Source organism: Epinephelus lanceolatus, chromosome 18 (genome assembly GCF_041903045.1).
Source record: "Epinephelus lanceolatus isolate andai-2023 chromosome 18, ASM4190304v1, whole genome shotgun sequence".
Lineage (NCBI taxonomy): Eukaryota > Metazoa > Chordata > Actinopteri > Perciformes > Serranidae > Epinephelus > Epinephelus lanceolatus.
This window is the reverse complement of record NC_135751.1, coordinates 1682854-1701555: the sequence shown is the minus strand read 5'-3', so window position 1 is coordinate 1701555 and position 18702 is coordinate 1682854. Positions and strand designations below refer to the sequence as shown.

Below are 18702 nucleotides of genomic sequence, written 5' to 3'. Positions count from 1 at the left end.
GGCATCATGCCGCCTCAATATGTGATTTTTGGCGTCCCTGAAGCAAAAGAGGCGTAACGGGTGTGACATGTAACACAACAGCAGCGCTCTCTAAACAATAACAATCATATAATATGGCAAAAACAATAATTTACAGTCCCTGTTATATAGCAGCTGATCTCATCCTCTGGTCAGAGGGTAAGAACCTCATTGTTTTCCATTTTTTTCATTTTCAGTTGCTGTTCTTCTTTGAGGGACGGCACAGTGGTGTGGTGGTTAGCACTGTCGCCTCACAGCAAGAGGGATCCTAGTTCGATCCCAGGTGGGTTCTGTGCGGAGTTTGCATGTTCTCCCTGTGTCAGCATGGGTTTTCTCCGGGTACTCCGGCTTCCTCCCACAGTCCAAAGACATGCAGATTGGGGACAGGTTAAATGGTGATTGTCTGTAGGTGTGAATGTGAGTGTGAATGGTTGTCTGTCTCTACATGTCAGCCCTGCAATATTCTGGCGACCTGTCCAGGGCATACCCCACCTCTCGCCCAATGTCAGCTGGGATAGACTCCAGCCCCCCCGTGACCCTCAAGAGGATAAGCGATTAGAAAATGGATGGATGGATGGATGTTCTTCTTTGAGTTAGCTGTTGATTACAGCTAGCTGCTTTTTAAATCTATCGGCAGTTGGTTGCACGCATAACACGTTGTCAAAATATCACACTCCTTCCATCCTGCTGGTTGTCCCTTTTACACGGACATTGATTTGTTGCTGTAACCACATCTGCTACCAGTTTAAAGGAGAGACAACTCTGTCTCCCCTATGATGGCATACATTCCCGCCTTTATCAGGGAGTATAAAAAGGGCTACTGACGAGAGGCTCATGCCTGTGACAGAACAAGATGTAAACATTAATGGTGTCCTCATCGGCTGAGATGTAATTTTAGCTAGCTCAGTGGTGCTAGGTGAGTTAACAGTAGATCCATGTTTCCTTTTGCGTATCAAATCAAATCAACCATTGTTTATTCAGGGAAAACTGACTGAGCAGTAAGCTCTTTAACAGCAATGCCCCGAGTTAACCTTCAATGGGCTAGAAGGATACAAATATATAAGTGCAATAAAGTGACGAAGAAAGTCCATAAAAACAAAATAAGTAGCAGTAATGTCTTTCAAGAATTATAAACAGCAATGAAAACAGTAAAAAGACAAAAAAGTTAAATAATTAAGAATGGAGTCTGCCATAAAGGACAGAAACATAACAACAACAATAAAAGACCGTAATAGGTAGAAAATCATGTCTGTCAATTAACCAAAGCAGCAACACTGTAAAACAACCATATCATCTGGCATGTACTTTAAATGATCTACCGATACATACCTATCCAATTTCAATACCTCTTGCAACTTGTTCCATTTGCGTGGTGCGAAAAAACTAAAAACTAATTTACCAAGCTCTGTACTGATCTGAGGGGTTTCAAGGGATAAAAATTCCTGTGATCGTGTGCGATGAGAGATGGATTTGATTTTTAAAAGAGAAATGAGGTAGAAGGGTAGCTTTCCAAGCAATGCCTTATAAACAAAAAGGAGACAATGTGTTTCCCTTCTATCAGTGAGAGAACACCATCCTACATTCTCATACAGCTCACAGTGGTGAGTTCTAAAACCATCCCCAGTAATAAAATGGAGAGAACTGTGGTAGACTGTATCAAGAGATGTATCAGGTGACTGTATCAAAGAGATCAGGGTAACCAAGAGGGGCTACAGTGAGAAGCTAAAAAACAGCTTCTCAGTCAACGACCCTGCGTCAGTTTGGAGAGGCCTGCAGGACATTACCACCTAGAGGAGACCATCCCCCCACACTGTGGAAAACCTCCAACGAGCAGATGACCTGAACCGCTTCTACTGCAGGTTTGAAAAGGCACTTTTCACACATTCCAACCACACAAAGGGATTATCTGCACCCCCAGCTCCACCCTCCCCCCATACCTAACCCCCCACCTGCACTAAAGGTCTGTGAAGAGGATGTGTGTCGGCTCTTCCAGAGACAGAAGACCAGGAAGGCTCTGGGACCTGACGGTGTTTCTTCCTCCTGCCTGGGAGTCTGCTCTGACCAGCTGGCCCCTATCTTCCTCCTGCCTGGGAGTCTGCTCTGACCAGCTGGCCCCTATCTTCACCGCATTTTCCTGACCGAACCCGACCCGAGTCCGACGCAGTTTGTTACCTGACATAGTTATTGTTATGGACAGTGTGTAACACGCTGCTCGCACAGTAGCACAGCAAAGCACTGAACACACAGCCTATGGAGCGGAGCCTGTGTTGCGTTCAGGCATTGTCACGTAAATAACAAATTCCAGCACTTGAACAGTCTATGGAGCGAAGCCTGTGTTGCGTTCAGGTGTTGTCACGTAAATAACAAATTCCAGCACTTGAACAGGCCATAGCACAACACAGCAGCATGTCTAGTGGGCCGAACCCAAGCAAGATTTACTGACAGCGCTAGACCCCCTGCATTTGGCCTATCGGGCAAACCGGTCGGTGGACAACAAGTCAACATGGGACTGCATTACATCCTGCACCACCTTGACTCCCCAGGGACTTATGCAAGGATCCTGTTTGTGGACTTCAGCTCGGCTTTCAACACCATAATCCCTGAAATACTCCACAAGAAGCTTGCCCAGCTCACAGTGCCTGCCTCCGCCTCAGTGGATTATCAGCTTCTTGACTGACAGGAGGCAGCGTGTGAGGCTGGGGAGCATCACATCCAGCTCCCAGTCCATCAGCACTGGCGCCCCCTAGGGGTGTGTACTCTCCTCACTGCTCTTCTCCCTGTATACCCACGACTGCACCTCAGGGGACCCTTCTGTGAAACTTCTGAAATTTGTGGACGACACCACGGTCATCGGTCTAATACGAGACTGAGTCTGCATACAGACAGGAGGTGGAGCAGCTGGTCCTCTGGTGCGGTCAGAACCACCTGGAGCTGAACCCACTCAAGACTGTGGAGATGACAGTGAACTTCAGGAGAAACCCCCCAACACTGCCCCGCCTCACCATCCTCAACAGTGGACACCTTCAGGTTTCTCGGTACCACAATCTTGCGGGACTTGAAGTGGACCTCCCACATATACACTGTCTGGAAAAAGGCCCAGCAAGAGGCTGTACTTCCTGCGACAGCTCAAGAAGCTCAACCTGCCTCAAGAACTGCTGATCTTGTTCTACACAGCCATAATCCAGTCCTGTTCTCTGCACATCCATCACCATCTGGTTTGGATCTGCCACCAAACTGGACAGGAACAGACTGAAAAGGACAATCAGATGTGCAGAGAGGATTATTGGTACTGATCTCCCCTCCATCGAGGACCTATACAGGTTAAGGGTCAGGAAATGGGCAGGAAACATCAGTGTAGACTTCTCACACACCGGACACAATCTGTTTAAACTCCTCCCCTTCAGTAGGCGCAACAGAGCACTGTTCATATACGTGCTGACGTATTGCGGTAAGCGAGTTGTGTCATTTCCGGTGTTTCTGTGACAGCGTCTCTGTACTGCTCTGGTGAATTCTACTAGCCTGCTTTCTCACTTCGGTTGCTTTAACGTTGCTTTAACGTCTACTTCAAGTCTTAACCCACACTGGTTCTGTTTAAGCACTTGTAGCTCTCCTCCTTTCTACGACTTTCTCGCTAATCTCTTAGCTGTTGTTTGCACGTTACTAGCCTTGGTAGCTACATTAGCTTTACAGTTAGCGATGGCTTCTCCCTCTGCTCTTTCTTGCTCGGTGTGCCAAATGTTCAGTTATGCCTCTGCCTCCGCCTCCTTTAGCGACAGTGGTAATTGTAATAAGTGTAGCTTATTTGCTGCGTTGGAGGCGAGGCTTAGTGAATTAGAAGCGCGGCTCCACACCATGGAAAACCGTTTAGTAGCTGTGGTAGTTAGCCAGCCCCCTGTAGCCAGTGCGGAGCCGCATAGCATAGCCTTAGCCTCTGCTAACTGTCCTCCGGTAACTCCCGTTCAGCCGGGAGGTTGGGTTACGGTTCGCTAGAAGCACAGCTCCAAGCCGAAGCCCACGGCTCACCAGCAGCCTGTTCACGTTTCCAACCGCTTTTCCCCACTCAGCGACACACCCGCTGAGGATAAAACTCTGGTTATTGGCAGCTCTATTCTGAGGAACGTGAAGTTAGCAACACCAGCGGCCATAGTCAAATGTATCCCTGGGGCCAGAGCGGGCGACATTGAATCAAATTTAAAACTGCTGGCTAAAGCTAAACGTAGATTCAGTAAGATTGTTATTCACGTCATTGTTATTCAATGACACGTGGTTACGCCAATCGGAGGTCACTAAAATTAATATTGCCTCGGTGTGTGAATATGCAAAAACGATGTTTTCTCTGGACCCCTCCCAAATCTGACCAGTGATGACATGTTTAGCCGCACGTCATCATTTAATCGCTGGCTGTCCAGGTGGTGTCCAGCAAACGATGTGGGTTTCGTTAATAATTGGCAAACTTTCTGGGGAAAACCTGGTCTTATTAGGAGAGACGGCATTCATCCCACTTTGGATGGAGCTGCTCTCATTTCTAGGAACCTGGCAAACTTTATTAGTAATTTAAATCCCTGACAACCCAGAGTTGAGACTAGGACTCGGAGACGCAGTCCTATACGCTTCTCTGAGCTTCTAGTTCAGTTACCCAGCCATAGTTTTCATAGTTTTATACAATCGGTGTCTGTCCCCCGACCACCTAAATTATTTAAATCTAAAATTAAACAAAGAGGAGTTGTGCATAACAACCTCATAAAAATTAAAACCTCTTCTGTGACAGAAAGACAAAACAGGAGAATTAAATGCGGACTGTTAAATATCAGGTCTCTATCGTCTAAAGCAGTGTTAATAAACGAATTAATATCAGATAATCATATTGATTTACTCAGTCTCACTGAAACCTGGCTGTGTCAAGATGAATATGTTAGTCGATATGAGTCCACTCCTCCCAGTCATAATAATACCCACATTCCTCGAGGCAGCGGCCGAGGAGGGGGAGTTGCAGCCATTTTTAACTCTAGTCTGTTAATCAGCCCTAAACCTAAACTAGATTATAATTCATTTGAAAGCCTCGTTCTTAGTCTTTTACATCCGACCTGGAAAACCTTGCAGCCACTTTTATTTGTTATAGTGTACCGTGCTCCTGGCCCGTATTCTGAATTTGTATCTGAATTCTCAGAGTTTTTATCCAGTTTAGTTCTTAAATCAGATAAAGTTATTATTGTAGGCGATTTTAACATTCATGTCGACGTTGATAATGACTCCCTGGCTACCGCGTTTATCTCATTATTAGACTCCATTGGCTTCAGTCAGGGTGTACATGAACACACTCATTGTTTTAACCATACCCTCGATCTAGTTCTGACGTATGGAATTGAAATTGATAACCTAAAAGTGTTTCCACAGAATCCCTCGCTATCGGATCATTATCTGATTACTTTTGATTTCTTTTTACTCGATTACACGCCACTCAGCAACAGTTACTATACTAGATGTTTATCAGATAGTGCTGTCGCAAAATTTAAGGAAAAGATTACTCCGCCGTTAAATTCAATACCAAGTCCCTCAGTAACAGAGGTTTCCTGTACCGACTTTGATCATTTTGTCGATAGCGCCGTAGGCTCGCTGCGAACAACACTTGACTCTGTAGCTCCTCTTAAAAAGAAGTTAAAAAAGCAAAGAAAGTTCGCTCCTTGGTATAACTCTCAAACGCGTAAGTTAAAACAAATATCGCGAAAATTTGAAAGGAATTGGCGATTGACCAAACTGGAAGAATCTCGTTTAATCTGGACAGACAGTCTCAAAACTTATAAGAGGGGCCTCCGCAATGCCAGAGCAAACTATTACTCAGCATTAATAGAAGACAATAAGAACAACCCCAGGTTTCTTTTCAGCACTGTAGCCAGGCTGACAGAGTCAAAGCTCTATTGAGCCTTGTATTCCTTTAGCCCTTACCAGTAATGATTTTATGAGCTTTTTTAATGACAAAATTCTAACTATTAGAGGCAAAATTCATGACCTCCTGTCCTTAGATAGTACCTATCTAACCTCAAACACAGCTGTAAGACCTAATATATATTTAGATTGCTTCTCCCCAATTTCTCTTCAAGAATTGACAGCAGTGATTTCTTCATCTAAATCATCAACGTGTTTCTTAGACCCCATCCCAACTAGGCTACTTAAGGAGGTCTTTCCTTTAGTTAACACTCATATATTAGATATGATCAATATATCCTTATATATCCTTAATATATACTTGGCGAATAAAGCCGATTCTGATTCTGATACTGAAGTGATTTTAGTGTGGATTGAGCTGCATGCATATACAAAATATCACCATAATCTAAGGGCCGCTTCATAGTCGATGCACGCAACGCGAGCAAGCATCGCAAGTGACGCGAGCACCGCACTTCCTTTCATAGTCAACACACTGAACGCAAGCAACGCGGGCGACACTTGAATAGGTGGGTAGGGGGTAGCAGAGTCACCAGTACATTCCAGGTGATATTCATATTTGATACACACGTATCAAATGTGTTTCATAAAATGGCTACTGAAGAGGAGTGCATTCTGATGCTACTTTTGAATTGGAGGCAGCAAAAAAATCACGCAAAACATAAGGATAGGCCTAGAAGGTGGTATGTCCGTCCTCTGAATTGCAGCAGAGATGAGAATAGAGAGTCTGTCTCTCTTGCGCGCCCTATACCTGCGCCAACATTTGACGATCTCCCGGCTTGAGTGGCCCGCTTTCTCCCGGAGACCCTGGGAAACCATCGGAATCCTATCGGAGCTTCTCAAAGGCTGGCGGTGACTTTCTACTGCTATTTTATTAGAGTGCAGGGCACTAGAACTGTAATATAAATCGGGGTGTGCCTGTACGAGTTTGCAAAGTTTTTCCTCCCCGCCCGCCATATTTCATACCTGCTTCTTCTGTGAAAAACAAAAAGTGGTTAATTTCAAGTACGTCGCTTGCATTATCACCCCCGCTGGCAACGCATGGTATTACCTCCTGCGACGCTGCTTCCCGTATCAAAAAAATGGACAACACATTTCGAGATGCAAGCACGCATCATGGCGCCATAGCGTCTGGATGTGTCCCAATGTGTTCGCATCTGCGTGCCTTTGCATTGACTATGAAATGGCCCTAAGAGTGACATGATAGTTGACTGAATAATTGTCCTTCTATTCTCTAAAGAGAAACATGTCCTTAATCGGTACAATTCACCCAATTACAGTTTTTTTATTACAGTATTTGTAATCTGTAACATGTTCAATATGGGTGCCATCAAGGGAACGGATGGAAAAGGCGTCAAGATCACACTTCCTTGACCTTGTGAATAACATGAATGAAGTTTTGGTTTCATTTAAAATCAGTCTAAGATTTTTTAAGGATTTCTGCACTTAGTTAAATGCACACTGAAGGTTTGATACAGCTTCCTCTAGCGTAATAATAGTGCATAAAAATGTGCTTTACAGTTTTCAACAGAGGCGCAGATATCATTTCTGTACAAAGTGAACAACAACGTGCCTAAAACTGACCCTTGTGGCACGCCATTTTCTAATCTTAAAAACTCCGAATACAGTGCAGCATTTATACACTGGGCTCTATCAGTGAGGTAATTCTGAAACCATTTAAAAGGATGTTTCATCAAAAGCAAGGCCAATTTATCCAGAAGCAGTATGTGATCAACAGTATCACAAGCCTTTGATAAGTCTATAAATAGGGCCGCACAGTGTCTCCTACGACCTAGGGCTGAAGTTATATCATTTAGAACCACAGCTGCTGCTGTAATGGTGCTATGGTCGGATCTGAACCCAGACTGACAGGGACTTAAAATTGACAGAAAAATACAGAGCTGTTCATTTACAAAAGTTTCCAACACTTTAGCTAAGCATGATACTTTTGAGATAGGCCTAGAGCTATTTAGATCATTAGTGTCTCTTCCCTTATCTAGAGGAGTCACTAGGGCTGACTTCCAGACTTTTGGAAGTGAACCAGAGCTGAGCGTTGAATTGAAAATAAAATAAAAAGGCACCACAATGATGGCGGCAGCAAGCTTTAAGAGACAGGGATCTGACTGGTCTGTGCCCAAGGAGCTTTTCATGCACTTGGAATTACACAAAGCACGATAGACTTGAAAATGGTCAAGTGGTCTAAATGAGAAAGAAACATTACCTGAAAATAAGACTCCCTCTTTCTCTGGCAGGGTAGAGACATTATCATGAGGCTCTGATTTGTCATATATGCAATTTAGCTGTTCAAACAGAGAGCCAGATTTGATAAAATGATCATTAAATGCATTTCAAATTATCTTTTTGTCATTCACAACCCTAGAGTCCAGCACAATTTGTTGAGGGAAGGGGGATGAAGTAATGCCTTTTAGAGATTTAACTACTTTCCAGAATTTTGCGGAGTTGTAACCATAGTCAGACAGATTTTTTTAAACAGTAAGTTCAATTTAGCATTTTTAACCATAAGTACACTTGTTCCTAAGATGTCTGAATGTTTGCCAGTCCACAGCACTACCAGTGGATCTAGCTTGTGCCCAAGCTTTATTTCTTTGTGAAATAAACTCACCTAAATCATGATTAAACCAAGGGTTACATCTGTTTTTAATCCTCAGTCTCCTAACTGGTGTGTGTTTATCCACTACGGAGTTAAAAACAGACAGAAAGTATTGCAGTGCCAGGTCAGCATCTGGGATGAGACTTATGAGAGAGAGGTCACTGACATGTAGGTCATGTGAGAAAGCCTGTTCAACCAAGTTTTTAAATTGACCTCTTATGGATATACTGTGGTCCAGTTCTTTTTGTTTTACAATTGCTAATGCAGCCCACTGGACAGTGGTTGCTAAAATCAATAGGGAACACACAACTATGTGTGTAATGATGTGGCCTATTTGTAAGAATGAGATCTAGCAGGGAGGAATGACTGAATTTTCATAAGTGGTCGAGTCAGCTCTATGATTATTTGGATGAGATTTAATTCAGTACAAATGTCTTTCAAATCATCAGCTGCATGGGACATCCACTGCTCCATTGCTCTTCTGAATAAACAACCTGCTATACGTTAACGTTTTCTTTTTTCTCTTTTCTTTTGAGGGATTGTGCCCTCTACCTTTTTGTCTTCCTTTGGTGTGCAATTATCGATTGCTTTTATTACTTTTATCTTTTACTTCTGTTATCTTTTAACATGTTTTAAACATGTCGGTGCTATTGTATCATTTTTATTTGTTTTTATGGTTTTATTTTCTGTTTTTAGGAAAATGAGCTTCTAGGACAGTAGTTACTGTTCTATTTCTTTTCTTTTATCATTGTAAATTTTTAATTTATTCTGTGCAATACAGTCACAGTCACTGCATTTATCTGTGTTTGAGGACTAATGCACTTTTAGTGGGGCGGTGCAGTATATGTTATATAGAGTGTCCTGTAATGTTATTTATTTTATACACTAAAGTTAGGCGTTGACTCGTGTCTATGTCTTGTGTCTTTTTGTACGATTACTTTGTTGCATTGTGATACGTGTGAGTGACAAACTGTAATTTGACCTCCAGGCTACCACCAGGCCCAGGCTTCCACCAGACCTCTAGGCTACCACCAGGCCTCCAGGCTACCAGCAGGCCCAGGCTTCCACCAGACCTCCAGGCTACCAGCAGGCCCAGGCTTCCACCAGGCCTCCTGGCTACCTCTAGGCCCAGGCTTCACCAGGCCTCCAGGCTACTAGCAGGCCTAAGCTCCCTCCAGGCCTCCAGGCTACCATCTAGGCCCAGGCTACCACCAGGTCTCCAGGCTACCAGCAGGCCCAGATTTACACCAGGCCTCCAGGCTACCAGCAGGCCTAGGCTCCCTCCAGGCCTCCAGGCTACCTTCTAGGCCCAGGCTTCCACCAGGCCTCCAGGCTACCAGCAGGCCCAGGTTTCCACCAGGCCTCCAGGATACCAACAGGCCCAGGCTTCCACCAGGCCTCCAGGCTTCCACCAGGCCTCCAGGATACCAACAGGCCCAGGCTTCCACCAGGCCTCCAGGATACTAATAGGTCCAGGCTTCCACCAGGACTCCAGGATACCAACAGGCCCAGGCTTCCACCAGGGCTCCAGAATACCAGCAGGCCTAGGCCACCACCAGGCCTCCAGGCTACTCACAGGATCAGGCTTTCTCCAGGCCTCCAGGCTACCAGCTATCCCAGGCTCCCTCCAGGCTAACAGGCTACCACCAGGCCCAGGCTTCCACCAGGCTTTCAGGCTATCAGCAAGCCAAGGCTACCTCCAGCTTAGCTTCAAGGTAGCTTCAAGCCACCAGGTCATCAACAAGCCCAGGCTACTACACAGCCCCTGCTACCATCTGGCTCAGGTAACTGCTGCAGTGGAAGGTTTGCTTTTAACCTGTAATCCACTACTGATCTATTTTTAATCTACTAAAATGCCACCTAAGAAAAGTGAAGAAGACCTCATTTCTCTCTCAGTTGTTTGTGAGCTTTTGGACCAGCAAAAGTCCTACTATAAAGACCTTATCATGCAACAAGAGAACAGTTTCAAGGGCTTTGTGCAAATGATTAATGACTTAAGCAATAAGCGTTATGATGAGTTGTCTAGAGAAATGCAGGAGGTCAAAAGGAGCCTTGAATACTCTCAAAGGGAAGTGGATGAGCTGAAGGCCACTCTTAAATCTGTGACCACTGGTGCTATTAAACACCTTCAATCCAACACTGAGACTCTTCAAGCTGATAACAAACGCTGGTTGGACAAAGTTGAGTATCTAGAAAATCAGTCTAGAAGAAACAATATTGTCATCGATGGTATTCCAGAATCTCCTGATGAAAGTTGGTCTGACTCTGAAAAGAAATTTAGAGAAATTTTAAGTGAAAAAATGAAAATTGATCAAAAACATGTAGAAATAGAAAGAGCACACCGTATTGGAAGGCCATCGGCCGATGGTGATGGCAAAAGGCCAAGATCTATGATAGTGAACTTATTCAGGTATAAAGATAGACAGGCAATACTTTCAAAAGCTAACTATCTAAAGGGTACCAGCATTTATATGAATGAAGATTTCTCGGGTGCTGTGCACCAAAAACGCAAAGAACTGCTACCTGAGATGAGAGCTGCAAGAGCAAGGGGAGAATGGGCCTATCTGAAATATGATAGACTCATCGTGCAACCAAGGAGAGATCAGCAAAATAGCTCTAATAAGTAGAAGTAGTAAACTGTCACCCAAGGCTTTGTAAACCATGTATCCATTTGTTCTTGATATCCTATGTCTCAACAAGCCCAGTGTTTACATCCTGAAAGGGGAATTATCTCATGTTATAATCTTACTACTGGTAATGCCCAGTCTAATGTATTAATTAATAATGATTTTCATTCACTGCAGCTCCAAAATGATGACAACTTCTATAATAATTCATTTAATCCTGATTTATTTTTGTCTTTAAATAATGTATCTACAAATGTTGACTGGCATGATATTGTTAATTGTCCATCTTCATGTGATTATTTTTCTGAAAATCATTTTAATTTTTTTATTTCAACATACAATGAGTCCAACATCTTTTCTACTCTACATCTGAATATAAGAAGTCTTTCTAAAAACTATGACAATTTTTATCATTATCTCTCATCATTGAACCATGTCTTTTCAATTATTGCATTAACTGAAACATGGCTTACAGAGGATATTAACTCGATATTTGAAATCGCTGACTATACAGCCACACATAGATGTAGAGGAAGTAGAGGTGGTGGAGTTTCTCTCTATGTTCAAAAGGGTCTGGATTTCAAACAAAGAACTGATCTTGAAGTGAAGTTTCAAGACTGCAACAGTGAAGCTGTTTTTCTAGAGGTTCAAACTGTTGTTCTGAATGAGAAAAAAAGAGTGATTGTAGGTTGTATATATCGTCCTCCAAATACCAACATCAACAAGTTCAAAGAAGGTCTATTAGATGTGTTTGAACATGTTGATAAGGAGAGTAAACCTTGTTATTTACTAGGTGATTTTAATATCAACCTTCTAAATGGGGAAATCAAACATCACATTGATGACCTCACAAACATACTGTCCTCCAATTACTTCTATCCTCTAATTAACAAGCCTGCAAGAATAACTAGTAAATCCTCTACACTGATAGACAATATTTTTTACAAATGCCTTTCTTAATGTTATAAAATCTGGTATTCTTTATACTGACATTTCAGATCATATGCCTGTTTTTCAATTTTGCACAGTAAATCAAGTATGTCTGAACCAAAGAGGTTTTCATTTCGAAGGTTCAATGACAAGAATATTAACAACTTCAGAGAGATGCTGGCAAAATTGTCTTGGGAAGTCGTATATGAGACGTTTAATGTAAATACAGCTTATGATTATTTTTATACCAAGTTCTATTCTGTTTTTGACCAATGTTTTCCTCTTATAACTAACAGTAACAAAAACACTGCAAGCTCAAACAAACCATGGTTTACTATTGAACTTAGGAAATCTGCTCCGAAGAAAAATAATTTATATAAAAAATACCTACAAAGTCCTACTCCTTTAAACTATGCTACATACAAAACATTTAGGAACAAATACAACCATCTTCTTAGAAATGCTAAACCGGAGTATTATAGTGACCAATTTAACAGCTCTACAAATAACATTAAATCTACATGAGGCACTCTGAAAGAATTGCTCAATATGAGACACGCTTCTTCTCCATCCCCAGCTGAATTTCAGGATGGCGAAGTAAAGGTAACTGAGCCATCCCAAATTGCAAATAGATTTAATGACTTTTTTGTGAATGTGGGACCATGTCTTGCAAAACATATTGGAGACGCTTTTGGTTCTCCCACTGATTTTATAAGTAAAGAGTATGCTTCCCTAAATGTTTTTGAGCCTGTAAAGACTTTGGAAGTACTTGATATTATTATGAGTCTCAAAAACTCTTCTCTTGGCCATGATGAAATTCCAGCCTCCTTGATCAAAAAGGTAGCTTCTTTAATTATTGATCCTTTAACATTCATTTATTTGTTGCCAAGTTGCCAAGGTTATTCGACTCTTTAAATCTGATGATCCATCTGTATTCTCAAATTATTGTCCTATATCAATACTGCCTTGTTTTTCTAAAATTCTTGAAAAGCTGGTATAGTAGAATCATGAAACACCTAGATACGAACAATATTTTGTTCACACATCAATATGGGTTTAGAAAAAAAATTCTACATACATGGCTCTTTTGCACCTCAGAGAAAAAAATTACTGCTGCTCTGGAGAAAAATGAATACACCTTAGGCATTTTCTTAGATTTATCAAAGGCTTTCGATATGGTGAATCATGAAATTTTGTTATCAAAAATGTTATGTTATGGTTTTAAAAAACAGGTTTTACATTGGGTTGATAATTACTTAAACAACAGACAGCAATTTGTTGTTTTTAATGGTAATCGATCACAGCTGGCTGTACTAAAATGTGGTGTTCCACAAGGATCCATTCTTGGACCCTCGTTGATATATGATATGTTAATGATCGTGCTAATGCATCAAGCTTATTGTCACCTATACTATTCGCTGATGACACAAATCTTTTTGTCACTGACAAGAATTTTGATTCCCTTATTGCCAAAGCAAATGCTGGACTCATTCATTTTTCACATTGGTTTAAGTTAAACAATTTATCACTCAATGTCAAGAAATCTAACTTCATTATTTTCAGTCAATCAATTTTCAATCAATTTTATTTATAAAGCCCAATATCACAAATCACAATTTGCCTCACAGGGCTTTACAGCATACAACATCCCTCTGCCCTTTGGACCCTCACAGCGGATAAGGAAAAACTCCCCCAAAAAAAACAACCCCTTTAACAGGGAAAATATTGGGGAAATAAGAACAAGAATTACAATGCAGACAGAGCCAAAATTTATATCAATAACAATGCACTTGCACAAGTTTCATCAGTGAAGTTCTTAGGTGTCAACATTGATGAGAAACTCTGCTTTAGAAATCATTGTGAATTTGTTTGTAAGAAGGTTTCAAAATCGTTGGGCAAAATCGTTGGGCATAAAAAGGGTTAAACAGCATTTGAAAAAGAGCACACTTCTAACTTTGTATTACAGTTTAGTTTATCCTTACATCTCTTACTGTAACATAATTTGGGCCAGCACTTACCCTTCTTATTTACAAGCAATCCATAGATTTCAGAAATCCTTTCTAAGAATTGCCACCAACTCCTCTTATTTAGCCCCAACTAAACCATTATTTAAACAACTGCAACTACTCACAATTTATGAGGTCAACAAGTACCAAACAGGGGTTCTTATGTATAAAGTCATTTGCCTTCCTACATCTCTACCTATTTTTTTTTCAAAGTTATTTTGAGTCTAACCCTCATTATCATGCACATCTTACAAAAAGAAAGAATGCCTTACGCATTCCTTTCTGTAGGACCTCTGTTGCTAAATTCTCATTTGTCTATCAAGGTGCAGTGCTGTGGAATGATATAAAAAATCTAACAGAATCATGTTCTTCTTTAAATACATTTAAGACCAAGCTTAAAAAATCCCTACAGATGTTATAGTCACCTGTGTATCATTGTGTTTTGTAATTATTTTTATTTTATTTCATTAAGCTTTGTAATATTGTTTAATGCTGTATTGTATACATCAGTGTGTATGAGAGGAAGATATGCACATGTGTGTTTGTGCATGGGTGTGTGGGGAGGAGGGGTATTGGGGGGGGGGGGGGGGGGGAGTAAGTGCATAAGTATATAAGTATAGTTATTTATAGGTTTAAGAAGGGAGGGTCGCTTATAAGCCCTTTGGGCTTTATGATCTTTCCTGCACATTTTAACTGATTTTTTACTGCTCTTTCTTCCTGAATGTATGTTTGTAAGCGCAAACAACAATAAACAAACTTTCAAATTTCCCTCCGGGGACAATAAAGTCTATCCATATCCTTGTCCTTATCCAATCTAGGTTAAAATCTCCTAAAATAAGTGTTTCAATTCAATTCAATTTCAATTTTATTTATAAAGCCCAACATCACAAATCACAATTTGCCTCACAGGGCTTTACAGCATACGACATCCCTCTGTCCTTAGGATCCTCACAGTGGATAAGGAAAAACTCCCCCAAAAAAAACCTTTAACGGGGGGAAAAAACGGGAGAAACCTCAGGAAGAGCAACTGAGGAGGGATCCCTCTTCCAGGATGGACAGACGTGCAATAGATGTCGTACAGAACAGATCAACATAATAAATTAACAGTAATCCGTATGACACAATGAGACAGAAAGAGAGACAGAGAGAGAGACAGAGACAGAGAGAGATGCAGGACAGACAGTAATGGTAATAGCTTTCAACAACATTAATAAAAGTAATAATATTATAATTATAATTCTGGCTGTTGTGGTATAATATGGTGAAAGGGTGGACGATATATGCCTACAATAACCAGAGGGCAGCCATGCGGACTCAGTTTAATAATAACGGCTAATAACTCAAACTGATCTAGGACAGAGGTGGAGATTTTAACAGATGCACTTAAGTTGTTTCTAGCATAAATAGCCACCCCACCACCTTGTCTAACTCTGTCTGCTCTAAAAACACTGTAACCCAGAAGAGTAACATCAGAGTCAGAAATATTGCTATTTGACCAGGACTCGGTCTGCATTACTCAATCAATCAATTCAAATTCAAATTCAATCAGACCCAAATTCTCATCTTTGGAAAGAGGCTTCTGGCATTAACATGCACAATGCCAAAGCCTTTACAGGCTTTAAAATTATGAGCAGGACTCAGAACATCAGTATGCTCTGGAACAACTCCATTGCCAGCATGCTCCTGATGCAACCTGTCCCTGTCAGGCTGCATACAGGGTAGAGGCTGTATGATGGGAGCCAGCTCCTTAGAGTCTTGCTGATCTATGGTTTACTTTTTTATTCCATTTTCAAAGAAATTATAAAAACCCTGAGGAAATGACCAACTAAAATATATGCACAGGACTTAAATAAGCAGAACTGATCTTAAGTGGGCTGGGACTTGGAAGACATCAGTTACTGTTGGACTGGTCCCCAGTGGGGGCGTGGCCTGAATGGAAATGATTGGCGAGCAGAGGAGCATGTGAGTGCTGTAAACCATAGGACAAGTTTGCTGTGAGCATGCACGAGCCAGCTCTGTTTGGGTGAAGGCCATCCCTCCAGTAGAACTGTCTCCGCTCCCAAAATAAGTTAAAATTGTCAATGAAAGTCACACAAGCTGAAGACAACCAGGTGTGTAAATTCAACAGGTGACTGAAACTACTCACCCCTCGGCCAAGGGTGGGTAATGGGCCAGAGACATAGGCGTGGCATTTCTGTGTCTGCAGGAATGTCAACAGGTGGATGAAGTCTAGCTTTAATAGTTCAGACTGTTGTTTTGGGACGTCATTTGTTCCCACATGGACAAGGAGCCTCTCCAACTCTGGATGTTTATGTAAAATCTCTGGAATTTTACTGGTTATTTCCTGGACTCTTGCACCAGGAAAACAGTATACTTTCAGCAACTTCATCCTAACATTCTGGACTATGGAGTCTCCTACGATCATAGTTGCAAAGTGGGATAGTGTGGAAGCTTGCTGGAAACAGCTGGTGTCATGAGTCAGCATGGATAAGGACGGAGGTGTGCGATGTGATGATGGATGCAGCAATGTAGACATCACCCTGGAGCTCCTTCGTGGATCCAGCCGCCTTTGGAGAGCGGGACCGGCTAATCGCTCTGTGGTGGCCGTAGAAGAGAGTCTCATCGCGGCATCTTTCAGAAGCCTACAACAAGAAGAGGATGTCACCTTTCCAGTGGACTCGGAAACCACCCCCGCACTATTCCAGCAGTGGCGAAGAGGTTGCAACTGCAGGGGCCTTCGTCTTTGGAAAGGACCAAGCCAGGAGGTGAGGCTGCCCCGTCTGAGTGCCCTGTGCGATCACTGGCCACTACCTCCAACCAAGACGGCTGATGGCTGGGGGTTGAGCAGGAGGAAGGCCGTGGACAAGTGGCAGGATCCCACACAACTGTGTCCTGGATGGTGGCACTGAGCAAGGCAATCTGTTTGGACTGCCCCGTGGCTATCTCCATGAAGCTCGACAGGAGAGAGTCTTTCTTTCTAAGTTCATCAGAGAGCTGCCTTATGTCCTCCTTAAGGTCAGATATCATGTGGATATGGTTGGCAGGTTGGCGGCAGTTCCTTGATGAAACTGCTAAGAACACGGTCTGTGGATTATCTTAAGGATCCAGGTTATGATTTCTGGAAAGAGACATTGCTGCTGAGTTTTTAAAATAATTTTATTTTTGGCACTTTGAGCACCACAAGCGAAGTGCCATCTCGCAGAGGTGGGAACATGTCTTACATCTTTGCACTCAAGTCCCAAGTCAAGACAGGCAAGTCCTGAGTCTAGTCGCAAGTCATACATTTTGAGTTTCCAGTCCTGAACAAGTCATAATGTGCCATTCACCAAATGTAATAAGCTTTTAACAACACAGTAATACTATATTAAATTCACAAAAATCATGAATGCTTTTAAAATCTGTAGTATGTTTGAAGTTGATGCGTCTCCATCTGTAATTTTCTACCTGGACATTTTGCATTCTGCAATTCCTTTTTATTGACCACCAAATAGTTTTTTTGTGAACAAGATTATCTTTGGTTTAATTTTTCCAACTGGGGCTCGGTATCGTAAAGTTAGTTCGTCATGGTTCTCTCCTGCAGCTTGACTGGATGCTGTCAAAATGGTTCAAACAAAATGGATCTGGGGAATTAAAGATCCACATGAACAGAGCTGACATTAGTTAATTTAGGAAATGACTTGAGTTGTGGCTCTCATTTTAAATAACCTATTTTTTTAACCTTTGGGCCTGGGGTAAAGTATTGTGTATTTTCAAGTCAAAAGGCTCAAGTCTAAGTTAAGTTGTTAGTGTTAAGGTCCGAGTCAAGTTCCATTTTTTTAAAAATCTGAAGTCATCAAATTTTTGACTCCAGTCTGACTTAAGTCCAGGTCGTGTGACTTGAATCCACACCCCTGACATCTAGCTCCATTATATTGGAGAGAGGCCAGACATCTCTTTGGCCAATATCTCCAACACTATGCAACTCACACCAAAACCAAGTAGACTGATAAATAACACTACAGGTAAGAGGAAAAATACCTACTTAGGATTTTGGGATGAACTTTTTCTTTAATCAACCATTAATGCTCTAGTTCTTATATTACTTTGTGGTTAATATCAGTTCATCTTTTTGGGCCTACATCTACGTGACAATCAGAAACATTTAAAAACAAATCAAACTCATGTCCTTACCTCAGAGTGAGACTGGCTCTGTGCCATGGCTTTCGAGAACACACTCTGACATAATCTTTCTTGTTGACATTCTCCAAGAACTTCACGTACAAACGCTGGTAGCGCATTTTGGCATCACCAAAGTAACCCAGATACTGAGGAAAGACATAAAGAATCAGAATTTCAATTTAGTAAACAGTATTGTTCTGTATGAAGACAATCATATTAACAAACACTGGCATTATACTTTGATGGTTAAAATGGCTGAGCTAATCCATTTTTCCCATTAAAGATATTTCTCTTGACTGAAACAGCTGTTCTCAGACTGCACAGACACAAATCAGCTGAAATAATTAAATTCATGAATTGCTTAGCTTTCTACTTTGGTTTTGTACACTCACTGCCCTCCATGTTTTCC

The 18702-nt window shown here is 41.8% G+C and overlaps 1 protein-coding gene across 1 annotated transcript in view; it reads right to left on the bottom strand.

Annotated features, from left to right (window-relative positions):
• Nucleotides 1–18702, bottom strand: part of prr12b (proline rich 12b) — a 104356-nt gene that overhangs the window by 25070 nt on the left and 60584 nt on the right. Inside the window, exon 10 of the mRNA XM_078161418.1 lies at nucleotides 18306–18439. Coding sequence (XP_078017544.1) covers nucleotides 18306–18439 — 134 coding nt within the window. The remainder of the gene's footprint in view (nucleotides 1–18305; nucleotides 18440–18702) is intronic.